Source organism: Lissotriton vulgaris, chromosome 6, assembly GCF_964263255.1.
Source record: "Lissotriton vulgaris chromosome 6, aLisVul1.2, whole genome shotgun sequence".
Lineage (NCBI taxonomy): Eukaryota > Metazoa > Chordata > Amphibia > Caudata > Salamandridae > Lissotriton > Lissotriton vulgaris.
The window spans coordinates 12,839,447-12,867,012 of NC_141694.1; the positions used below are offsets into that span (position 1 = coordinate 12,839,447).

The 27,566-nt window shown below is 43.5% G+C and overlaps 1 protein-coding gene across 2 annotated transcripts in view; it reads left to right on the forward strand.

Moving 5' to 3' along the window:
- Nucleotides 1–27,566, forward strand: part of TTBK1 (tau tubulin kinase 1) — a 279,484-nt gene that overhangs the window by 145,744 nt on the left and 106,174 nt on the right. For both annotated transcript variants that reach the window (XM_086925839.1, XM_086925840.1), the window contains exon 12: nucleotides 3,799–4,357. In XM_086925839.1, the coding sequence (XP_086781965.1) occupies nucleotides 3,799–4,357 (559 nt within the window). The remainder of the gene's footprint in view (nucleotides 1–3,798; nucleotides 4,358–27,566) is intronic.

The window sequence follows — 27,566 nt, forward strand, 5'->3', positions numbered from 1 at the left end:
TTCAAAATTGTCTTTATGGAGATACAACTGCTCTTTCAATTCTACTCTATTTATCACCATCACCTGATCCATAGCTTGCGGATTCACGAGTATATTCAGGTTGTATTGATGACTCCAACCCCATAGGGGTGGCCCTTCACTGGCCACATATATTTTGCCTGTTGTCTCTGTTCCTGCGAATCTGATTTGTGCATACATGAATCCTACAACACACACCAATATCACTTCCCATATAACCTTTCAGAATGACATCTGATGCCACCAACTCCTCCCTTGACCACATAACATCAAATAACACTTGTGGAACGATTGTGTGTAGTGAACGTGTGTCCACCAGTAAGGATACCTTTTTCCCATTAATGTCAAAAATAGCCTTTGGACATCTCCTCCTCCTTTCTTCATCATCCACTTTGCTTACAGTATTCTCTTCTTCTACTATTAGGACCCTGTTCCCAATTTGTTCGTCTTTCACCGCAGCAACTTTCTCATTTGACTTGCACATGTGTGCTAGATTTCACCTCTTGCCGCACTTATGACTGACTTTGCCAATCGCAAAACATTGCTTAAAATCAGCCATGTGATAACTACTACCACACCTGTTGCATACGCTGGATCCAGATTTTTCTTGTGTGAATCCATTTCCCTCAGGATTTCCATTTTTGTTACTATTACTTCCAGCCATTTGAGTTTTTCCTTTTACAACATTGACATTTTCCATGTCATCCCCTAAAACAGCGACGTCACTCTCCTTCTTGTCGCAGCTTGTGATTTTCATCTCACGTATACATTTCTCAGATTCCTCCACAACTTTGGCAATGGGTATGGCATCTTTGAGTGTGGGATTGCTTGCAGCCCACAACCTTTCTTGTAATTTTTTGATGTTACACTGAACAATTAACTGGTCCCTGATCATCTCATCAGTCATTGGCCCGAATTAGCATTTGGCAGAAAGCTCCCTCAAACGTGCCACAAATTCATCAATACATTCATTGAAACGTTGTGGTTGTGTATAGAACTTATGGCAGCGCATCACCACATTAATCTGTTTGGCGAATCTTGTTTGTAAGTGTAAAACCGCCTCTTTGTAAACATCCTCCATGGCCCCCCCTTGTGCATTTCCTACAGGCGGTAAGTATTTGAAAATATGTTGCCCTTCTTTACCCAAGGATCCCAATAGTAAAGCTTTTTTTCTTATTGATGAAAATCTGGCTCCATCTAAAGCTAAAAGGTAGTTTTTAAAACAATAGATCCAGTCTTTTTCGATGGGGGGCTCCCCAAGCAGCATGAGAAATGGAGGTGGAGTGACAACAGCTGTGCTTAGATCCATATTCAAATAATTAGCGTTACCTAGAACGAGGGGGCATGGTGGTCACACTGAACTCCAAACAAAGAAGAAAGCCAAAAATAAATGCTTTTCCACTCCAGAAGTATGTTTGTTTAAGAAATGACCAATAAATAATGACTTTCACATCACATTTCCAGAAATGTTGTGGTTGACAATGTTTTTGCTTTATATGCGATATGGGCCCTCTAAGTAACTAACTGTTCACTCTAAATGTGTTCCACAGACAACTTCGGGCTTTCATAGGTGTGCCTGTCACCGCCGTAGAATTAACCATGGTACTCCAAGCCGGTAGACAAAAGACGTGTTCTTGCTACTAAAACAAATAATGCGCACAGGAACACTCGGCATCTGAGAGAGGGCGCTTCTCAAATTCCTGCTAGAACGTCAATAGGCCTCTATCGTTTCCCTCTTTTTTTTTTTTATTGTCCACACTGGGAGACAAAGGCACATGACATTAGTAAACTGTGCTGGGTGAAGCGACGTTGCCGACACCTCAAAGTCGGTTTAAGGTGAGCTGTGTTCCAATCGCCGTTCCATCAGCTGTGCAACTGGCCTTCACACTCTTCCCTCTCTGCTGCCGGCGGCTTGAACTCAACCTCCCATTGAGCTGTCAGCTGTGCAACGGGCGGTCTCACTCTTCCCTCTCTGCAGCCGGCGGCTCGCACTCAACCTCCCGCTGGACTTTAATGACGCTCGGCTGACATTGACGAGCGTGTCTATTTCTCCGCTTTGAAAGGGGACACCTGTTGTATGCAGGTTAGGTAGGCAGCAGGACACGTCTTCAGGTTACAAGATAGATTTATTAAGATAGCACAGCAGAGCAGTACACCTCGCCAGCTGACCAGACCATCAACTGACAAGACTGGAACTTTCACATACAAGTTAGAACACTCATGGGTACTATGGGAGACTGGGAAGGTGGGAACACAAAGGAAGGCCTACTGACTTGTTTCCGGTCCAGGGAAGACATGGCTTGGCAGTTTGGGCTGGACTTTTCCCATGATGCCCAGGGTCAAACTGATTTGCATATAGCCATGTCTGAACTGGGGTGGCAGAGTGGGCTAAAGAATGGTGATGGATAAAACCCAGATCTTTTGACTGGGTGTGAGTATTTGATTGATTCAGATGCTCCGTCCATCACAACCCCCTTTTGTACCGCTACTGACACCAAGCAGCCATATTGAAGGAAGCACAAATATACAACAACACCACTCACTCCGCTCCAGTCAGCTGTGCGCAAGGCGGCCAGAAAAACGCCTCTTCGCCGCTCTGCCCCAATGCTCTTCGTTCTCCTCACACATATGGCACGTTGCTGATAAGATCAGCATCGATAGTCAGCCTCATCCTTACAAATTCCACTCCTGTCACTTCAGGCATAGTTTTTCTTAAAAAGTGAGAGCTTATCCTGCTCAGTCTGACCTGTGATTTTCTCTTCACACCATCCTTAGGTCTACTCCTCATGCACATGTGGGTTCACGGTTTGGGTTTCTACCTCAGAAAGTCTTGGTGCCTGGCTAAATTGTTGCCATAAATGTTGTAATGAAACTCACACAGAAACACAGCTTTTCTTGGTAATATCTATTTAATCAAAGCTGAGGTAAAACCCAACTACAATCTTGCCAGGCATAGCTGGACGATCAACTACCAGATCCCACAAAGAACCCCATTACATCTTCATGGAATACAGGTATATCATACTGGGCTGCCACCCCAGGCTAGCTGAGACTGCCTAAGTGCATTACAACAGATAGGCACTTGAGTGAAGTCAGCAGCTTAACCTGAGTAGAGGAGAGGATAAAAAAACTCTGCTGCACTAGCAGAGTTCCTGATGAGTACGTTTGGTGATGCCTTTTGTGTTGATTTTCAGCGCCAGGTGTTTGTCACACGCTGCAAAATGAGAGTGAACGGTACCATGTGAAGTGCAAGATGGCACTGCTTCTTGTTCATGCAGCTCAAGTAGATTTGTACTCGAGTGCCAGCTTTTTCAACGCTAACAGAAGGTTTCTCAATGCGAGTGGGTGCGACCATACGCGACCGTCCGTATTGAGAAATCTGACTGCCCGTGTTGAGAAATCCCGCAAGGAGGTGGATTTTCCTTGCTTGCACTCGGCAACTGCATGTTGGCAAGCGTGAGCAAGGAAAAATCTCCCCTCCATGTAGTTTTTTGGAACTCTGGCTGGAGCGCGGAAAGCTCTGCAAGCTCCGCGAACGGAACAGAGCTCAATGTCCAGGTCTACCTATCACCCAAGAGTAGGTAGTGTAGCTGGAAGAATCATAAAGTATCACATGCACCAGTGAATGTGCTAGTAGTTGATAATGTCTCAATTACGAGAGATATGTTCTTCAAATTGAGAATTAAACATCTACTGGGCGTATGCTTTTTTTCTTCTCCTAAAATAAGAGAAAACAGTCCAGTTGAACGTGCTTTCTAACTTTTTGTCTTTGGCTTTCAGATCGCGGATGGATCTACCCGGCTCCCCGTCTCGCCATGCATGTTCCTCCCAACCAGCTCAGATGCTATCCATTGACACTGGCCAGGCAGACCGGCAGGCTAGCGGCAGGATGGACGTTTCCGCCTCTGTAGAGCATGAGGCCCTGAGTAATGCCTTCCGCTCTGTGCCGCTCGCTGAGGAGGAGGACTTTGACAGCAAAGAGTGGGTCATCATTGACAAAGAAACAGAGCTGAAGGACTTCCACCCTGGAGCTGAGCCCAGCACGTCGGGGACGACTGACGACGAGCCAGAGGAGCTGCGGCCCATTGAGGAGGGTGACGAGCACAGGCGGCATTGGGGAGAGGCTGCCGTCCGGCCCAAGGTTCATGATGGTCGGCTTAGGGGCATGCAAACCGTGGCGGAGGAGGACAGCCCACACAGACTTGAAGCTTTCTGCATCCCTACGTCTGAAGGCAGACATGAACTGCAACCTGCAAGTCCTGGCCAATCACCGTCCCATTCAGCACCAGCCATCCGGCCGCGGCGTCGTGAGTCAGATCCCACAGGCCCTCAGAGACAGGTAAGAAGTTAACACTTGACTGCACCCTGAGCATGTTACCATTCGCAATTCACAAAGAACAGCTATTTCTGGTTACCATTAATCAATGCAAAATTCAAACTACCAACAAAATGTGCTTTGGATTAAAAAAGTTAAGCAAATGAATAGAGCTCCCTCAAGGGACCTTGGTGTCAGGTTAGTGGCAGAGAAGTCCACATCTCATGCAAGGGTCATTTAAGAACAAAAGAGTTGTTTACCCATAGTGGCATCATTTTCCTTTTATTCCTACTAGTTCCACCAGATGCACACATGCATGTATCACACACAGACATTCACATATGTAACCAATCACATCTACACACATAAACACAGATACGCATGCATACACATGCAATCACACTCACACACATAAACTTTCAGACACACACACACACACACACATGCATGCACTGACGCATGCATGCAATCTCACCATACACATAAACGTTCATGCACACATACACATACACCCACACACGCACTCACAAAGACACACATGCGAAGAAGCTCTGAAGTCAGGGGCAAAATATTTAATTAAGTAAATGTGGCTGACCTAAAAGAATAACGTGTGGAACATTTCAAAGCAAGGATATCCTGACCAAAGCTTGTGCAGACTGTAGAGGGTGGAGGTGGAACTGATCACAACAATTCAACACTACCTCTCACATTTGTATTTTCTGTGATTTGTTTACCAATATTATTCTTCCAAGATACACTCTTGGCTACTCTCTTGACTTCGTGGAGTTTGCTGCAGTCTCCCATTTGGAAATGTCTCCCTACACATCAAGTCTCCAGCCAAACCACACAGCTCTCACTCTTGGCCCTGAAAATCTGCACTCAAGTAGTGCTTCTTATCAATTTTTCCCAATGCCTACAGAACCTGTCTTAATGCATGGGCTCCCTGTGTATGTTGGTGTGTCAAGGGAAGAGAGACATGGACCCTACCAGTGATACAAAGTCTGAGACTCATCAGCGCTAATAGAGATTGAACTCAGATATAAGGCCGAGTCCTCTAAAACCCGCACTCTATCACTCCATTTCACACAAATGAGAAGGACCTACCTATGACTTTTTGGATTTACAAGTAACTAGTTGTTTAGACAATAAACATCCCTGTTTCAAACACTCAGCTCTAAAAGATATGCAACATTGAGCCTATTGAAAGTGAATCAGGTGCATCCGTGCTCGACTACAAGATATTTTCACAAATTCAGGCTCCTCATTCTAGCAATTTGGATCTTCGGCCCCTGCATGAGGCCATCCTGAGCGATGTTTCATAAGCCACTCAGATGCACCTTTGTTAGTCGCTTGCCCTCCTCCTGTAGTGAACGACATCTCTATGTTCTGCAAATGTTAACATCATGTGCACAAGCAGGCACCTCCATTGTCACCTCTGTGTTTCATTATTAATAGTCTTCACCATTAGGGTATGATGCAGTCTTGCGTCAGAAAAAATACCTCTTGGCAAGAATATGTAATATCATGGGTGCTGCAGGACATATCTTTAGCCTGATTTAAATGGTGGCAGAAAGGGCACTCCATCACAGTGGCCACGGTGCTCCCTCCCCGCCAACATTATGGTATGCCCACTCATTTAGAGTTGGCCTAACCATACAAAGACTCACATAGGATTAAGGTTCACAGAACAAAATGGTGGGAGGGTGCTGTCGGCGGAAGTGGTCTTGTCTCCCCATTTAGAGACTTGACTTTTAAAAAGTGTGCGTTGACACAGCCATCGCGCTTTTCTACAATGACACATCCTCTCCCAAACCTTTATAGATTTGTCATGCTTGGTTATTATAACACTCTGACATAGATTCAGCACTCCTCGCCTGGACACTCCCGCCCTATACAAGAGTGTGTCCTGCCTTTAGTCCACAGATGTGTCTAGTGGTTATGAGTATACATTCCTCAGGCCTATCTGGAACCTCTGTCTCTTCCAGTCATCATCCCAACTTTATGATGATTTCCAAATAAGGGGTCAATTTCAAGGTCCCTGATTGGTCACAGGTGGCTGCAAGATGACCTGCAGGACCCTAGCATGGAAAGATTGTTAAACTCTGTCAGGAGGCTTTGAGGAACTTCTCCATCATGGGATCTTCATTAATCTTCCTAAGCAGTAGGACAACTCTAAGCAAAGGATCTTTCTGAATGTTGCTAAATAGTAGTATATCTACCACCTGTGGGATCTTTAATAATGTTCCGAAACCATACACATTTTCAGCAAATTGTATCTTCAATTTTATTCCCAAACATGGGAACTTCCACAATGCTGCTAAGCATTAGAACATCTCCATCATGAGATCTTTATTTACGTTCCTAAAAAGTAGACTATTCCAGCGTATGGGATCTTCATTGATGTTCCTAAACAGCCAAATATGTCTCTTAATGTTGCTAAACATTGGGGGCGGGGCCAGCTCAGCAAACAAAATGGCTGCATAGTTCTAGAGCTCCGCCGGCTGCAGGATGATGCAGACAGCTAAACAACATAAAAACTACCACATGATTTTGAAGTCTACCTAAATAGTAAGCATGAAGCATACAGGAGGGGGGGATAAAAATGAAGCTATAAGAATTTGATGTACCCCTGGGACTTGGCGCTGGAGTAGATGATTGATGCCGCTAACCTTCCTGGCTGAGGAGATGCTGCCAAAACTGAGATCTCCTTTGTCCTCTTCGGTCTAATACCTATCAGCGAGGCTGCATTAGAAATGTGTTTATGGCAGAAAGTGTGAATGTGCCACGTGTGAAAGGAGAGATGAGAGTGGGTGACCGGGCACCTGGGTGGAGCAGAACTTGGTGAGCCAAACCCATAAAGGGCAACAAACAATGGGTATGCGTTGTACGAAAGCTGACTTTGCGTGGACCCTGTGTCCCCAGCCCTTCGTCGGAAACACTTCAGGGTGCCGCAGCCATGTTGGATTCGGAGGCCCCATGCATCATTATCAGGAAGGCTATTGAGATTCCAACCATAATCAAAGCGTGAGACTATACTTGAGCCCTACTTGGTGATTTCCTGGCAAGTCAGTCCATTATACACTTATAACACGCCATGAGACTGAAAACGCTAACGGAAAAAGGGAATCTCCTAATAATATAGACCCTTAAATCTGCCTGAAGAAAAGGCGTACACTGTATTTGTTCGGAGCCTGAGACCCTCCGCTCCCGCTAGCAAGCAATTAAGGTACTAACTACAGTTGGGGCAAACCATGATTGGGACTGCTCCAGTCTCTGCCCCACTCCCTCCTGGAAATAGGTGGGGCAGAGCCTTTAGAACTGTGCAGCTGACAGTAAGCTACAGTAATAGCTTTGATCTCATGGTTAGCAGAACAGCTCAGCTGCTGAAAGGTCAGGCACCCTGATATCTTTGACTCTGGTTACGCATTCAACTGGCACAGGTCTGCAACCATACTAAGCTGCACCCTGCCGATGTTGGGACGACTATAGACCAATAGCAACCAAAGCTACAAGTGGGGAGCCGCTGAACTGGCAGAAAATCAGACACTGACAGTGTTGACACCAGAGATCATCAGGAGAGGGCAGAGAACCCTGATGTGAAAACAGACTTACTCAGTGTGCAAGCCTCCTGTCCATCAAAAAACATCAATCTTCATTTGGATAACATTGCCTCTACTATAGATCAGTTCTCCTCACTGACACAGAGCACAGTTGGTCTACAGTGGAAGATTCGCAGCACAGTAATAAAGAAAAGCTACTCTAAATGGACAGGATTCTCTCCCTAGCTAAGGTCAAAAAAGAGGACCTTGCATCCAGGTCAGAGCAGAATAATCTACACATCTTGAGAGTAACAGAATCCATGGACACTAGCAAGGTGAAAACGTTTGTGGAAAATATATTGCTATCTTTCTTTGGTGTGGACAACTTATCCAAACTGTTCATTGTAGAGAGAGTGAACCGATCGAGAGCTGGGGTCTCGGCCCCTGTCGGATGTTCCGGTATGTCCTATAATTACTAGACTTTTGAACTTCTAAGACAAGGCTGTAGAGCTCTAACTAGCACATGAGAAAAAAGATTTGCAATTCCATGGCTGCCATATATGACTTAATCAAGATTTCTCCTTGGCAGTCGAGGAGGGACGCTGCTCTTTCTTTGATGTGTCAAAAGAATATATCAAGAAATAGACATTCCATACACAATGCTTTATTTGAGAATTACTATTTTGAAAAACAGAATATTTTGACCGACCCCCAGAAAGTAATGGTATTCTTAAAGAGCCAAAAAGAAAAGCTTGAGCTCACAAGTCACACTGATGGAGGTAACTATCTTGAACACCCCCCCCCCCCGAGGTAGACTCTGAAATACCGTATTGCGATGAATCCTTACATCCCAGGACTGGGGTCTGTCCCTCAGCCCTAAAACTGTTAATATGCACCCAAATATGTACAAGCTTGTATCTAACCATAACTATGATATGTTTAGGTTTCCTGCATCGCAGAATACAGAGATGATGACGTGGCGCTTGACTCCTGACAGCTCAACTTTGTCACCCTACGCCACCTTATGAACGTAACGTGGCATTAGGCGGGGCATGGGTCACTTCTCCAGTGGGACAATCTGAGGGAATTCTTACTTTCTTTGTTATTAGCATTCTGTTGTTATTAGTTACTCATTAGGGTAACACAAGCGGAAGGGTGGCAGGCGGTGGTGGGGGGTGGGTTATTTACCAGCTGGTATGTGGAGGCTGGTGTGGGAGGGGTGGATAGGAAAACATATTATGATTATTACAGATACATTAATGGTCTTGTTAGACCTATATAAACACAATATCTTGATTGATATCATGCCAAACAACGCACCACACAACTACCATAGTTGCTCTATGACCTTGCACTCAGATGAAGCGTAGTTTACACAAAGACATTGAATACACCTTACTTAATGGGAACATACAGGACCAAAACAACCCCAAGAAAATGAGATGCGTTTCAGCATATCTGAGACACATCTAACACAAGCGAATAATAAGCATCTACTGAAGAAATGGGCAGGAGTTGCCCTTCTAACCTCATACTCTGTCTACGCCAGAGGAGTAATCATCTTAGTCAAACATGGTACCCAGATCTGTTTAGTACACTCGGAAAAGAACCCAACAGGAAGATTCATTGTAGCTCAAGATGGTCTGAATGTCGAATAATCTGAATTCTTTAATAATTTATGGGGCAACATCCAAGAGACAACCCAAGGGTCACTGATATGGGGAAATGACTTTAATACTATGTTGAATAGATAGATCATGTGCCTCAGCAAGAGGACACAATATTTACAGAAATACCATAACAATTAAAGCAACAGATGGAAAACGACCTGATGTGTGGAGAATGCGAAACCCTTATCTCACACAGGGGACATATTACTCCAATACTCACAAAAAACAGTCCTATTGGAATTTTGGTTGACTACTATAGACACTAGTAATTGGGTCTCTGAACACGTAGCCTATAGACTGTCGAACCAAAGGGCCAATGCATATCTAAACAACATGACATACTCATATCACTTAAACTCCAACTATCCTAGCTAGAGACGGAAATCAGACAACTGGAAACTCACTGTGCAGCTCAGCAGGTTAATCAAGTCAGGAAGGTGATCAGGGACTCAGAATATATTGAGGTGAACTACTGTGAAGGCAACTACCTGGGCAAAAATGCCATGGCACAGGCTTATGATGAAGTGGAAAGGGAAAGGCCTGGGTAGGCACCTGCCAATGCCATGAAAAAACCATGGGCTACCTAGCCCTACCCCCCTTATTGGGTCTTAGGCATGGTTGTTTACTCTGTACCCTCTTTTTGTTGCCCCCCTCCCTTGCTCCTTACTCACTCCGACCAGTATTATTTTCTATGTGCTTGTCTTCCATAAACAGATAATAAACAAAAAAAACATGGGCTGCAAGTGATGTGATCCAAATCACCAACACAATTGGGGGTGGGGGTGGGGGTGGGGGGGCCGAATGGAAGCCAAAGAGACTGAGGAGGTATTTACTGACATTTTAAAGAGCTGTATGTGTTGCAGCATTCTCCGAACCCCACACAAAGTCACAATTATTTGAGGGAGACAGACTTGGCCTGGTTAAGTAGCACCCAGCCGGAATATCTGGCCTGCTCTATTACATTAGAAGAAATCACTGATCCCGTTTTCACACTGCCGAGTTGTAAAGCCCCTGGATCTGATGGACTTCCAACAGAAGGTTATCAGACATACACTGACTTACTGGTGTCACACCTGCTGAGGATCTATACAGAAGTATTAAAAACAGGCCACATCCTAACCTCCTAGTGTGATGCAATCCTGGTAACACTACTTAAACCGCCCAAACTACGGAGAGCTCTGAGTCACACAGACCCCCTGACACTAATTAACTGTGACGTAAATCTCCTGGCTGAGGTTATAGCCTGGTCAAACCTTCCCATGCTACCTGAACTGATGTTACCAGACCGGACCAGGCTGGGTTTGTATGTGGGGGATCTATTACTCACACTCTGTGCACATGATTAGCCATTTTGCATCAAATTGACCCAGAGACAAGTGCGACTGTGGTCTTTCTAGACGCCACAGAAGCTGTTGATGCACTTGAATGATGGAGGTGCTTGGTGTCATTGACATGCCCCAACCATATTTGGCTTTATTGAAACTCTTCTATACATAGCGGAGTCTATTCCTATAGTCCATGGAACAAGACAGGGATGTCCTGTGTCCTCCATATTATTTGCGATCTCACTTGAGCCCCTAGCAGCCAAAATAAGACAGCACTGTGCGCAATACACCCTACGATTCATGAGCAGACCTCTAATGATCTCTCTATATGCAGATATCCAAGTAATATCTGCATATGGAAATCCACAGATGGCCTCCAATCTATATTTAGAGAATTTATTACATTTGGTGGAATATCTTGCTCTACTATAAACTGTCAGTGATATTCCTGATAATGCCCCGTATACACAAATCTGAGCTAGTGTACCCTCTTGAGTGGTGTATGTCCCAATTAAATTACCTGGTTGTCCGGGTCAGTACCATAAGCTTGAAGACCAAACAGTCAGACGGCTTAAACTGCAGCTATCAAGTGCTGGCCACACTGGCCTTATCAAGATTGTTGTCCTGCCTAAATTCTTCTATTACTTCATTAACATTCCTATACCTCCAAGCAAATGTTTCTTCAAATCCCTGATATCTCAACTTATTCCGTTAACTTGGGAGGTAAGGAAACTTAGAGTAGGAACCAATGACTCTGCTGTACCATAAGGATGGGTTTACCGCCCCTCTTATATTATTTATGTGCACAGGTGCTTCATCAAAAATACAAGTTTTACTTAGTTGGTGAAAAATATGTGGCAAACCAAGTCCATCTAGAGGCAGCCGTATGGATTAAGGAGCCCTCAACGCTCTCTGAAATCAATACAGTTAACTGCACTGTTCAAGCCAAGGATAAGCTCTGAAAAAATCACAAGCAATACTCTTATACATACGAAATATGTAAATGTAAATGTAAATGTAAATGAACAGGAATTTATATAGCGCAAATCACCGAGCAGTTTCTTAGTGCTTGCTTAGGGAACCCGTCCTGGTATTCCCTTGTGAGATAACCCCGGCAGGGTATCCGCAAGGTGAAAGCCAGGCATCCCGCCGCGAGGGGCCGTTGTGGAGATTAAGCAAGCTATTGCCCAGAATCGCAGAGTGTGAACCCGTGAATCGAGTAGGCACCGGAGCGAGAATTGTCGAGTCCATGGACATTTTAGGACTCAAGACCCCGCAGAGCCAGGTATAGAACCCTGGTCCCGGGCTGACCTCTGCTTCCAGGTCTGCCTCCTCTAACCAGTGAGCTACACTTCTCCCTCTGATATACCTCTGATACACCCACTGTTGTGCCAAGACACCTACGGGTTTTCATGCGATTTATAAGATTTTTTATTCATTCACTGTTTGACATTGCCACCTGGCAAAAAAGCATGCTTGCACCTACAAAAAAGTAGCATCATCTCTTGGGAAGACCTTTACGAGAATAACACATTCATTAGTCCGGACTCCTCTCAGGGACAAGTCACACTAATGTCACTGGATAACTTTCTGCTGTACAGACTGAAGCACACATGCAGATGCATCATGCCCTATTTTCCCCAGGAATCCGATGGATTTAAGTCAATGGTGTTTCTTAGCACGGCTAAAACTCCCCACAAGGTTACCGCCACACTATACAGAGGTATGGTATAGGCATTACCCAGTAAAGAGTACCTAGACAGAACAAACTTGGATGCTGAATTAGAGTCCCCCACCCCTTACAGATGAAATATGGGTACTTTGTTGTACTCAGATGGGTGAACTACTAACCAGCAGTAGACTATGTCTAATACTCTATAGCTACACTCGCATAGTATACTTCACCCAATCAGCATTACATTAATGGGAACTAACACCCAATTCAAGATGCAAATGTGTAGAAAGGACAGTGGCTTAAAAAACGTGCATACTGCTGTAAACAGCTAGACCTATACTACTCCAGATAACTTCTAGCCAAAAGGATAATTGGGTGCCTTTCCAAAATTTATCGTTACTGAGTGATGAGAACAAAAAATAATCAACTGCAGTTAAATGTATAATCCCAAGACTGAGTGAGAAATTTACGATTTTGTTTACCATGCCGATATGGGAAGATAACTGGACAAAAAGAGATGTCATTTATGGTGAATTGATTAGGGTACTGTTATGTTCGAACTTAACTTGTAAAACAAATTAATAAGAAATGCTGCTAAATATTAGAATATATCCATGCATCTTCATTAACATTCCTACACAGTAGAATATCTCCACATATGGGATCGTCCCAAATGGTAGAATATCTCTGTGCATGAAATCTTCTTTAATGTTCCTAAACAAAAGAATATCTCCATTTATGGGATCTTCAATAATCTTTCTAAACATTAGACTATCTCCATCCTGGTGTTGTCATCAATTTTCCTAAACAGTAGAATATGTCAATGCTTGGGATCTTCGTTAATCTTTCTAAACATTACAATATCTCTATCATGGTATCATCATTAATGTGCCTAAACAGGAGAATATCCCAACATTGCGATCTTCGTTAATGTTCCCAAACAGTAGAATATGTCAACGCTTGGGATCTTCATTAATCTTTCTAAACATTAGAATAGCTCCATCATGGGATCTTCATCAATGTTCCTAAACAGGAGAATATCCCAGCCTATCCCAGAACCTTCGTTAATGTTCCTAAACGGGAGAATATCCCAGCGTTGCGATCTTCGTTAATGTTCCCAAACAGTAGAATATGTTAACGCTTGGGATCTTCATTTATCTTTCTAAACATTACAATATCTCCATCATGGTATCATCATCAATGTTCCTAAACAGGAGAATATCCCAGTGTTTGGAACCTTCGTTAATGTTCCTAAACAGTAGAATATGTCCATGCTTCGGATCTTCGTTAAAGTTCCTGTACCGCAGAATATTTGCGTCCTGGTGTCGTCATCAATGTTCCTAAACAGTAGAATATGTCAACGCTTGGGATCTTCGTTAATCTTTCTAAACATTAGAATAGCTCCATCATGGTATCATCATCAATGTGCCTAAACAGGAGAATATCCCAACGTTGCGATCTTCGTTACTGTTCCCAAACAGTAGAATATGTCAATGCTTGTGATCTTCATTAATCTTTCTAAACATTAGAATAGCTCCAACATGGGATCTTCATCAATGTTCCTAAACAGGAGAATATCCCAGACTATGGAACCTTCGTTAATGTTCCTAAACAGGAGAATATCCTAGCGTTGCGATCTTCGTTAATGTTCCCAAACAGTAGAATATGTTAACGCTTGGGATCTTCATTTATCTTTCTAAACATTACAATATCTCCATCATGGTATCATCATCAATGTTCCTAAACAGGAGAATATCCCAGTGTTTGGAACCTTCGTTAATGTTCCTAAACAGTAGAATATGTCCATGCTTCGGATCTTCGTTAAATTTCCTGTACCGCAGAATATTTGCGTCCTGGTGTCGTCATCAATGTTCCTAAACAGTAGAATATGTCAACGCTTGGGATCTTCGTTAATCTTTCTAAACATTAGAATAGCTCCATCATGGTATCATCATCAATGTGCCTAAACAGGAGAATATCCCAACGTTGCGATCTTCGTTACTGTTCCCAAACAGTAGAATATGTCAATGCTTGTGATCTTCATTAATCTTTCTAAACATTAGAATAGCTCCAACATGGGATCTTCATCAATGTTCCTAAACAGGAGAATATCCCAGACTATGGAACCTTCGTTAATGTTCCTAAACAGGAGAATATCCTAGCGTTGCGATCTTCGTTAATGTTCCCAAACAGTTGAATATGTTAACGCTTGGGATCTTCATTTATCTTTCTAAACATTACAATATCTCCATCATGGTATCATCATCAACAGGAGAATATCCCAGTGTTTGGAACCTTCGTTAATGTTCCTAAACAGTAGAATATGTCCATGCTTCGGATCTTTGTTAAAGTTCCTGTACCACAGAATATTTCCATCCTGCTGCCGTCATCAATGTTCCTAAACAGTCAAATGTGTCAACACCTCGGATCTTCGTTAATGTTTCTAAACATTAGAATATCTCCATCATGGTATCGTCATCAATGTTCCTAAACAGGAGAATATCCCAGCGTTACGATCTTCGGTAATGTTCCTAAATAGTAGAATATGTCAACGCTTGGGATCTTCATTAATCTTTCTAAACATTACAATATCTCCATCATGGTATCATCATCAATGTTCCTAAACAGGAGAATATTCCAGCGTATGGAACCTTTGTTAATGTTCCTAAACAGTAGAATATGTCCATGCTTCGGATCTTCGTTAAAGTTCCTGTACCGCAGAATATTTCCGTCCTGGTGTCGTCATCAATGTTCCTAAACGGTCGAATATGTCAACACTTGGGATCTTCATTAATCTTTCTAAACATTAGAATATCTCCATCATGGGATTTTCATCAATGTTCCTAAACAGGAGAATATCCCAGCGTTACGATCTTCGTTAATGTTCCAAAACAGTAGAATATGTCAACACTTGGGATCTTCATTAATCTTTCTAAAAATTAGAATATCTCCATCATGGGATCTTCATCAATGTTCCTAAACAGGAGAATATCCCAACGTTGCGATCTTCGTTAATGTTCCTAAACAGTAGATATGTAAAGTGCACGTTCATCAGCGGTTTCTTGGCGTTGTAGGAGGCATGTCAGGCGAGTAGCATGCGGCATGATTAATTTTATAAATAGGCATGTATGAAAAGCTGAAGGACCTATTTATGGGAGGGTTGCGTCACGTGTGCCCCAAACAAGCCTCCAACCTCAGATTTCTGAAGCCATGCAAAGCCACTTTGGCTCTGAGTGACTTCAAAAGTCTGGAGTAACGCATCGCAGCACGAATCACTGTATTGCTTTACTCTGCCCTGGTTAGGCGTTCCATGGGCGTTCCCACGTAACTTTTATGGATCTCGACCCATTCCCAGATTTAAAAGAACTTGTAAATCTGGAAATGTGCTAAAGTCTTACACCGTCCCAGAAATATATTTATTCTCACTCTGAAGCACTTATAGACAAAGGAATACACCTCCCAGGATTGTTTACGTGCCAGAAGGTGCCCGTTCCTGAACAAAAACAGTCCTGCATTCAACAGAGGCACTTTTGCACTGTGGTGCAAGGGTGCCTGCTTTAGTGCTAGGCAGCCCATTGTGCACCAGTGCAAGGGAAAGGACAGGAGTGCGCTGTATTGTTTTAAATGCAGCACATTCTTGTCCTTCCCCTGTCACACAGCGCAGTGCAGCAGGGTGATAAATCAGCCTCTGGGTCTTTAATTTTCCGTAAAAGAAACAAAATTAGCTAGTGAGCGAAAAAATGATGGTGAGGAGTTCCAGATAGATGGGTTAGACCCAAAACACAACGGCTGCCAATTCTTTCCATTCCAACTCTCAGAATAATAAGGATATTGGATGCAGAGCAGCAGAGGTCCTGAGCCGGAGTGCACTTCATGATCTTTTGTGTTAGGAACCAGGGGCCCTCACCAGAGAGAGCTGTAAATGCCAAGCAACATATTTTGAATTTGAGGCCCAGATTAACAAACATTTTGCACTAGGTTGGCATTACAAAAGTTACGCAAACCAGCACAGAATGTTACTTTATTTACTTTCCATCGCATAAGTTATTTTGTGTTGGAAAGCTGCCTGAAAGCAACGCAAACTAGCACAAAGACTGGCTTAGCATTACTTTGTTAACCCCTTCGCAGCGGGGATAATTCCCCCGCTGTGCTGGGGGGCAAGGAGGCGCGCACAGCCCTCCGGTGCTCGTGACGAGCTCAGCTCGTCACGCAGCACGGTGGCGCTGTGCTCATGACAAGCTGAGCTCATCATGACCGCGCCTGTTTTTTGGAACGTTCAGCACAGCGGGGGAATTAGCCACACATGCGAGCGTTGCGCAACTCATGACGAGCTCAGCTCTTCATGAGCACCGTGCCTCATGACGAGCTGAGTTCGTCATGAGCACGGAAGAGGTTATGGGGGAGTTCCATGCATGGCACATGGACTTCCCATGCAACCACCCATGGTTTTTTATGCAAAACGCTATCTACTAACAATAGGAGACAGGGTTTTGCCTGTGCCAAATATCATTCCGCTTTGAAGTCGGCCTTAACAGGAGAAATGTGAAGCAGTAAGGAGTGTGTCCTCCAAGAAGTTCTTATTCGGTTCTTCCCAAAGATGTTTGGTCAATTCTGGTTTGGAGTAAATCAATAAAAGACAAGTTCAATCGCAAAGGAATGTATTCCTGGTTCCATGTTTTTATTGTTATAGCCAACACGTGTTTCGCCCTATCAAGGCATGCAATCCTAGGGCTTTTTCAAGGCTGTATTTTCAACAAGTATATTCATTAGTATAAGTAAGGTATCTATGGTCACAGAGAAGGCAACATTCCGGAATATAGCTTCTTGGAAAAGCAAAGGAGTAAGGTCACAGTAGTAAGGAGCTTTATAAAGATGTTGAGTTTGATTGGGTCGCGTCACATCCTACTCATTATTCTGAAATACATGTCCTGATTGTAGGGCACAGAATTCGCGGAGAAGTGATTGGTAGTTAAGTGCGTGTGCTGCCTCTACATAGGATCAGTGTCAGCAGTACTAGTACTTTGTACAGCTTTATACAGAATGATTCTATGCTCGAATACGTGCGATACCTAAAAGTGGAAGTGCATAAAAAATGTACATTGATTGGAGGGCCTTGAGTGTGTCAGGCCTTGAGTCAATGTACCTTAAAATGAGAAATGTTTTTATTTCTCCTAACCTTTCCCACTTTGCATTTTGTACTGGAAGGGCACACTTCCAATACAAAACCTATGCTACACAGGACACAGACACCTGCACGCTATGTTTCAGGGAGCCTGAGGGTATTCCAATCCCCTCGCGCTCCCTAAAGCCTTTGTTTTATTTGTTAGAACATTCTGCCCTCGAGTGGCAGAATGTTCTAATTGGCTTATAGCCCTTCGTAGCTGGGCTATACCGGCTAATAAAGTCCCGCTCCCTAGTTAAAGGCTGGAGCGGGCCTTTAATAGCCGGTATAGCCCACTACGGCCGGCTATAATGTTACACCACTGCAGTGAAAGTTCCTTAATAGAGGGCTGACATGGGAATTCCTCTGTAGTCTATAAATCAATCTAGCTGCTTGGTTCTGGATGCACTGCAGTCTGTGGAGCAAGGTTTTTGGAAGACTGGTGTATATAGAATGCGTTTAGTGCAGTCTGTTTACCATTAAGACCATTAGTACTGCTTTCAGAGCATCTTGAGTAAGGAACATAGCATATTTTTTATTCTTCTCAACATCCAGAAACACAATGAAATGACTACTCAGATGTGAGGTATTAAGGGTGATTTGCCATCTACAATGCCTGCAAGCCTTTGTGCTTGAATGTTTTGGAGTAGGAGCGGTAACCAGCTCTGCAGGCCAATAGAGCTGTCCCCAAGGCAAGTTTAATTATTTGAATTCACTATTTTGGCTTTGTCTGCTTTGAGTTTCTGTTGATTTTTGGCCATCCATTCCCCGATGAAGCGCGTGATGTTTGTGCGTTTTCCTGGGAGACAGCTGCGCTGCCCGAATAGTATAGGATTTGAGAGTCATCACGTAGTCATACTCATAACCTACAGTCTTTCTCCCTAAATTCCCATATTAGGGGCCTGAGATCTAGTTTAAAAAGGTGGAGAGGGGCAGGGATGACACCTGAGGCAGCCCACGCTTCACCTCTACTGTGGAGGCCTTGAAAGGCGCACGGTGAACCTTTTGAGTACTATTTTCCAGAAAGAGTTTGATCCAATCAAGGTCCGAACGTTGTAATCCAGTGGCCTCCACACGCATGGACAACTGTTCATGGTCAATCGTGTCGAAAGCCGCTGACAGATCTAACAGAATCAGAGCTGATGTTTGACCTTCTTCCCCTGCACAGCTCATATTGTCAAGTACAGATAACATGACAGATTCAGCACTGTGTGCGGGCCGAAAGCCAGACTGAAGAGGATCAAGGAAATTTTGTCCGATGTTCTCATCTACATGGCGTTTAGAAGAGCAAGCTAGTTTTTAGATTTTCTCATCATGTGTGTCATGTTTCAATGCACCTGAGGTGTGGAGACAGGGACATCCAGTGATGACAAGTTAGCATGAGCAAAAAATACATGGCAGAGGTAGGTTATAGTTACACAAGCAATCGTGTTCAGATTTTTCTGAAGTACATCTCCATGTTTAAAATCAATGTTGAATAGCACGTGTGCTGTGTTCAGTGGACATCAGATCCTTGAAAGCACAAGCGTTATGCAGCAGGGGATGTCAGCACACTCCCTGCATGGTGACACCCACTGATTGTCCACCAAGCACAAATCTTTGGGTGTTTCCTCAGTTCCAAACAAGACAATGTTGATTGGTGACAACAACAACACTACTACATCGACACTGTAACCAATCACTACGTTGCAGTCTGCAGCAGTGCAGGTTGAGATCTTCTCAAGTTCTCTTTTCCACCAACGGAAGTGGTTTGGATATCATCTCCAGAACATGTGCAAAAAACACACTGATGGACAGGCCAGCGATCTGTTGGTTATCCTGGTGGGTGATGATGTGGAAGACTTGCTGATGGCATTACCACCTTCAAGTATTCTAACATACAAAGGTCTACAAGTGTCACAGTGAACGTTTTCACCAACAGCACAATATTGATTTTAAGAGGTATAGAATCAATACAGCATGTCAGGTCCCTGATGAAACCATGGACGGTTTTGTCAGTCATTCTTGGAAGCTGATGACTCACTGCAACATTTACAATTTTGACAATGAGGAGTAACATGCATATGCGTCACTGAAGGCTGCTGCCCCAGCACTTATTGCATTAAGACATACTGAAACCACACCTCTTAAACATCACAGCAATTCACCCCCACTATCAGGACCCTCCCATCACTGCGTGATGGTATCTTGCCTTTGATCCTGAACAAGCCTCTACTACCTTCTGGCTATGTCCATGCTATGCAGATACCACATACATGCATCATAAATTGTTCAATGAGCTCCTAGAACTGCCAAAAGGCCTCATAAGGCCACGCTGACTACGAGGCACAAGCTGAAATCAATGACAATGCATTGGAAGCGTTGAATGGCCACACGGATGACTACAGTGGGGAAGACCACACGAAGACAACAGACTACGTCAATGACTGAGAAGTCAAGCTACAGGTGTGGCCTTTTGTCTCCCCATTTAGCGGTGTTTCTGGCCCATGAACAGAAATGTCAAAACTGCAGCAAAGAAAATAATTGTGCCAGTGGGTGCAAGGGCAAAAAACATTCTCAAGAAGGCAGAAATAAACCCAACTGGAAAACTAACAGAAGATGTGCAAGACACTGCTCACATCTTTCACCAGCCCACAGTGTCACATAACACATTTACATGATGGAAGCTGTGAGAAAGTTTCCGGGTAGTCATCAGGGCTGCTGTACCCTCCTGATGAGAAGGACATAAAAGAAATTCCTCTGTTCATGATTGTGACCTTCTAATTTTTCTCTGTCACGGTCTCCCTTGTCGTACTTCATCCCAATCTCCCATCCCTTACCACCCCCCTCTCCTGTGGAGCACGTTAATGTAAACAGTCCACCGAAGGATTAAGATTGAAATGTGATATTGAATGTACATGAAACCAATAGTGATGTGATTGTGTTAGCAAATGTAACCATCTAGAAACAGTTGGGTGAGGGACATTCCTGAAGTTTTCTCGGAACGATTGAGTAGGTTGAAAGGGTTACAGCACAAGATCATTTTAAAAGACAAAGCTGTGCCTATGATTCACAATGCAAGGAGAGTGCCTCTATGTTTGAATTATGATTTTTGTAAGGAGCTAGGCAAATTGTGTGAGCTGGACATCATAGAGCCTATTGAAAGTACAGAATGGTTGGCCCCAGTGTTTCTGGCACGCAATGGGAACAGTTCATTGTGTTTATGTGTGGACTTATGTGACCTGAACCATAAAATCTGTGTCAATCCCAAGCCTCTGCGAAACATATCTGAAATGCTATGTATACTGAAAGGAACGGTTGTTGTACTTACCACTCTTGATGTGATTGCCACTTATCATCAGGTAGTACTGAGTTAAGATTCAAAACATCTGACTTCCTTTGTTACGCCAGAGGTTGCTTTTCACTATAAGCTTATGCCTTTTAGTTTGGCATCAACATCCTCTTTGTTTCAGAAACTCATGAAAGTGATTATTAAGAGTATTATACTTCCAAAATAATATCCTGGTCTACCGTAAAGATGTGGATGAGCACGACACCAGGTTAGCTAGAGTATTGCAGATTCTGCAAGAGATGGTTTTGACTCTACAATATGAGAAATGCAAGTTTGAGGAGTAAGGGGTAGACTAATTAGGGCATTATATCTCAAGGAAAGACATAGAACCGAAGATTGTGATTGTGTTTGTATGAAGATCTTGAAAATGAGCAATAAAGCTCCTGCTTCATCGAACAAAGAGCAAGTGCGATCTTTCTTTTGCTGAGAAAACTGTGCTATTAAGGAAGCTGCTCAGGAAGGTGCAAGAGCTATGTATGGAGCAATGAGTGTCAATGTGCTTGTGCCCACATCAGGAATGCAAGGGCGTTAAAGCCTTTTGACACAAAAGATTACCTTGTCATCATTACAAATACCAGCAATGTTGGTTTGGGGCTGTACGTATCCAGAGAACACATGATGAGAGAGAGAATTAGTGACTTTTGCCTCTAATCACTCCTTGGTGGGAATCAACTTACTCAACCGTAGAAAAAGAGGCTTTGTTGTGAGGGGAACAACATTTTTGGACATATATTTGAGGTGTCCCGTTTACTCTACGGATGAATCCCAGCCTTTGGATGACCTATTTAACACAGGGGGAAGTGGAAAAGTCACACTTAGAATAGAAAAGAGGTGGTTTTGTATGCAAGAATATAATTACAGTATTGAATATGTACTTGGAAAAAGAAATTAGGTTGCTAATTTCATGTGGAGGATGATACTTGTTGACTTGTGCCAGAGGGTGTGCAACGCACATGAAACAGTGTGCATAGCCAAACATCTTTAGGCAGTGTTAAGAGGAGCTATGTGTGGCTCAATGGTTAAAGGTGGCAGACCCGGAAGCTGAGATCGGCCTGGGACCAGGGTTCGATTCCCAACGCGGCAGGGTCTTGGGTCAAAATGTTCGCGGGCCTGATAATTCTCGCCTCGGCGCCTACTCTAACCTTGGGCTCCCCTCTTAAACATGGGCAAAGCTTGCTTAATCTTCACAACGGCCCCTTCAACGCAGGGGATGCCTGGTCTCACCTTGGAGGTGCCCAGAAGGGACCATCTCACAGGGAAAGCCAGGACGGGTTCCCCAGCGGTATGCAGCGCAGGGACGCCCGCGGTGCGGGCAGCTGTGCGCTTTACAAGTATACAACATTTACATTTACATTTATTTACATTTATGTGTGCGGAAGAGTGGAGAATGGCTTGGGTGAGAATCTGGTACTCAAACAGGTCTGGTTGGCCTAATATTAAAGGACTGAAACCTGAATTGGCGCCACATGCACAAGTGGGGCAAGAATTAATGTCTGAGGAGGGTTTGCTTCAGCACATTGGGCAGTAGTGGTTCCTATCAATATAAGAACAAAGGTGCTAGATTTAGCCCACAAATAGCATGTGACATCTGACCTGGACTATATTAAAGGTCTTTTGAAGTTAACTTTGTTTCGTATTCAGTGAGTCCTGCAAAGGGTAGGTCCTGGCGGCTCACGCAAAGGAAGTTTATCTTCTTGGAGAGTAATTAGATAGTTGTAGCAGGTACAGACTGACCTCTACGTTGATTAGTTCAGTGCAGTACAAGAAGGCTAGGTCTGGTGTTTGGCCCACTTTGAGTCAAACCTACCACTGATACTACAGGTAAACAATTGTGCTAAAACACATTCTGCCATCTGTGTCCCCCCCAAAGTATGGTGCCAGCACTCATCCTGCCTGAAAGGGGTGTCCTTGTTCGAGCAGTGTTCATTGCTAATGTTGATTGTTGTGATGGAATCTGCAGAGGTCTTTGCCACCTGAGGATGCCATAGTGCCACCCCACCTTGAAGCAAATATCTTGAGGTAAAAAAAGATTTGAAAAGACACTGTGTCTGACTGCCCAGGTCGTCATTCAAACTTATCATGTGCTTATCATGTTATCCCAAGGATGTGATGAACTGAACACCATATACCCTATAACCTTCCCTTTCCCCACTGAGTAGCGTCAGTCTTAGAGCCGGCTGAACCATGGTGGATCTCGGTTCTCTACCAGGTCACCCAGTGGTACCGGGAGGGATTCTTCCAGAAAGAGATTACTTTACCTGGGTGGTACATCAGGCCTTTACAGAAGAATTTATTTTGGTTGACTGTGCATCATCGGGACATGTGTCTCAGAGTTTCCAGTGTTAGGACAATGAGGTCTAACCCTCAAGTTGTTTTGCAGTCTGGCCTCTGGTATTTGGGCTTCTGCTGCTTGGTGCTCTGTGTGCCCTGGGTCAGGAGCTGCAACCTTCAGCGTCCACCTTTCAATGTAAGGCAGCTCGGCTGCCTGTGGGTACCAAGGGAAAGGGCTGTGTATGAAGAGTGCATGTGCACTGTGAATGTCATGTATGTGAACTGTGGTGAGAATGAAGTGTATCTGTACTGCTTTATTGAATGTGTACAGGAATCAGTTTTTGATTTCCTTTGTGTGAATGAAGCACAAGGTGGAGACTTGAAAGAGGCTGTGAGACAGAGATGCAGATTGTAGAACATTCCTGAGGTCCTCTGAGGTGCACCAGGCTCCGGTGGAGGCAAGTAGGTAGACAGATGCCTCTCTGGAGTACAGGGGAAGGCTCTGCTCCATTCCTGCTTCATTCTTCCTTTGCGGTGTTACTGCAGACAGTGTTCTGTAGAAGCCAAGAGGGAATCCTCTCTCTATTGTGTGTTTTTGTATGGTTTTCTCTCCCAGGGAACTCCCGCTCATCCACTCCTCCTGCAGAACTTCGACAAACACGTTAGCCTGTCACCAGTCTGGGGCTAATGAAAAAAGTGTCAGGGACTGGCTGACAGCGTCAGGTGTGGAGGTCAGGGTAAATACTGGAGAGACACCCAGGTCATGACCGAGAGATCTCATTAGCTACTGTCCCAACCCATCCTGGAGGCCGGGTGGGAATAAGTAGAGCTCCAAGGCTGGAATTGCTAATCTCTGGTTTCCATCCCAGGGGAAACAACTTGGCCATGACCCCTGCAAAAGGGGGCTGTAGACTGCGCAGAGAAAAGAGTAACTGCCTGCTGGAGAAAGGTGGACCACATCCCGGAGAGAAGACGCCTGCATGATAGAGAGATCGGCCCAGATGTCTGGTAACTGAGGAGATGTTTAAGGGACTTGGGTCCTGATCTTGATGCAGAAGATGTATCTTCTTGGAGCTCAGAGGCTAAACATGCTGTGGAAAAGGATGCTGCAAGTCTTCCCTTGAGGAAGATGACGTCGACAACGGAGGGACGCTGCTGTGCAAGAAGGACAAAGAATGGAGATCAACCACCTTTGGGGTCAGGAGGCCTCTGGAAGCTGGTGCTGGTTGGTGGTTGGATCCCGTCACCAGGAAGAAAGCACAGGATCCAAGCTTCAGAACTGCCTGCGAGGGTCTAATGTTTGTACACACCCTGGGGTGACTGACTATGGCAATGATTATAGAGTCCTGAGGGTTGCTAGACAATCGAGGTACGCAAGGCAGGAGTCGTTGACGGCCAGTGCCTCCTGCATTGAAATATCAAGCCCAGCAGGGGTTTTGCTTGGGCCTTTGGCGAGTGAGCATTATTACTGGTGACATCCGTTTTGTCGAATCTGGCCTTGTTTATTGTTAGTATCTCAGGTGAGAGCATCTTTAATGCTTATATGCATTGAGTCTACTGGAAGTTTGAGGTAAGTCTCTTGAGGCGTGTCTCTCGGTTAATGTTTCAATAGTGTTAAAGCCTGTAGGCCTGGGTTTAAAAAATGTGAATGTATTGTCAAAGGCAGTAGGCTTTTCTTATTTTCATTACATTGATACGGTCTGTAGGCCTTACTTTGATGACTGTGAGAAGTTCATGTTGTTGCAATAGGCTTAGCTAGATACATTGCTGTGTTCTATGTTCTAGATATATTATTGTTTTCTGTGTTTTTCATGCAGGTGTGCAGTACGACCTACTGACCTTGCTTCTTCAGCCACTCAAGGCTGGCAGCTGGGCCAGGCTAAGGTCAGGGTTCAGGTGGCAGACCTGTGTCTGTGTAGCACCACAGACCTACTGACAGTTTGGCTGCAACCTGCAGTGCTTGGCTCAGCCTCTGCTCCAGGGTACTGCTGCTACCTTCAGTGGGCATGAAGGGTTGATCTGGTAGAGGGTTTGCATCCTGTGTAGATCATCACTGGTATGCACCCACTTTTCCTCTTCTTGCACCACAAAGGACTCCATACAGGTCTTATGTGGTCCCAGAAACCAGCAGGGTTTGAAGCAATCTAGTGGTCGAGGCGTCGTTTTATTTGGAAGCCCACCTACTGACCTGGGCTGAAACCTTTAGAGTTGGACAGAGATGTCCTAACTGGGAGAAGAAAAAGCTGAAGGAGGTATGGTCTTTCTACGGAGATGTAAAGAATGTTGTCTAACTTAAACCCCCTCCATAATTCGATGACATGTGCAGCAAGTAACAACATTCTTGAGTTATAGTTATTAAAACTATTTATAACGTTATAATTTCACTAAAAAGATATTAAAGTGCTGAAAAAAACAAAAAAACATACAACAGTGTTCATTAATATGTCAGGCAATGAAATGTATTATGAATAAAACAATCTATAAAGTGTATAACAAAACACTATTACATCAGCTAAGGTATCACAAGACATTAACTGTGCTCTTAAAGTCTGTCAATATCAGTGTTTAATCTTAAGACTTTTTTTAAACTGCTGTTGCGACTCCTACTTGTGTTGCGTGAAAGTAAGACGCAGCGTTCAGGGATTAACATGGGATGTTCCAAGCAAAAATCTAATGATGGGAAATGACAAAAATATTTTCATAGCTTCCCTGTGATCCTATGCACCACTGGTCCTCAGTAATTGCAACTGTCACTTATCAGCAGCTCCGCATTCCATACATTGGATGAAAAAAACCCTGAAAATGGCCCTCTGATTTGATGAGTCATGATTGGGTACAGGCTGCCAGTTGTAGCATACTTCACTGGAATTTTATATCTAATCATTTAACCATCTTTGGTTCCACTTTATCGAAGTATTGTTCAAACAGAAGTTGGCAGTCAAATGACAAATATATTAACCTACCAAATTCAGTTTGCATATTTTATAATGTAGAAAATTCAGAATGCAACAAAATCATGGAATTCAGGTGAGGAGCACAAGGACCAAAGCACAAAGGAGATTCAAGTTTCAAGTTCATTTTATTTGTTTGATTAATTAAAATCTTACAAAAAGTAGCTAAAATATCAACAATTTTAAAATTATAAAACAATCCAAAAGTTCAGTTAATTTCCTAAAACTTGAGTATGTATCATACACATTAGGTTATATAATAATCAATCATTTGTGATTATTTCAAAGACTTAATTATATAAAATACATTTTCAGACAGTCCGTTAGTTAATCAATCGAGAGCCTCCAACTTTTTTTGTATAGCACAAAGGAATTTGACAAATGCTGAATTTATTGATAGATCTTCTGATTTTAAACATGCAATCAGGGCTTGTCTTCAAAAATGTACTTATACCAAACACATTTCCTCTCACTGCTGCTAGAGGTGCAAGGCATCAGTAAAAGTGCGCCTTTAGTACTTCATCATAATAGTGCCCCAGATTCTAATCCAACATAAAAATTTCCTTAATTTTGTTTACAATAGTATAACTTTTAGTCATAAATCAAGATATAAAGGTATATTTGGAGTAGTTTGAGGTTGTTGGGTTTGGAAATCACCTAATCTAATCCCTAGATAGCCAAGCTCATCTACCACTTAAAATGTGGACTTACCTGGCTCCATTTTATTACCGGCATCTTTATGCAGTTTGAAAACCATTACTATGGTATTTGTGGTATTGATTAAAACCCCTTAACCCTTTCAAACTCTGAGAACTTGTTTAATACATTGTGTAAGCTATAGGGGTCAGAGACACCAACATGTAATCGCTTTTTAACAGTGTCATAAACTTGAAACCCACTAACGTTGGTGCATCATTTGCACAATCTTGGCGCTTGATTATTGTGTTACAAAACAGCGTAGCGACCAGAGAACATTCCCGAAACACACCTTCCATTACAGGATCTTATACTTTAAATAGTGGAATGAATAAGGAGTTTTAGCAAGGAACCCCCATTAAAGAAAGAAAATTCTGGAGCTGTTGTCGAAGGAGATTATCCAAAGCAGATCTTAGGTCCACGAAAGCCATAGAGAAGAATTCTTTCGTAAGAGTAAGAATTGTTTCTGCCAGTAGATAAAACCTGAATCCATGATCAACAGAGCTGTTTTCCTAATTCCACCCTGAAAATGTGAAAAGATATTACTCTTGAGGTCCAGACTCTCTAGTCCTCATAAAATTATCCATCCAAGCATATTGAATCTGATTCAACTT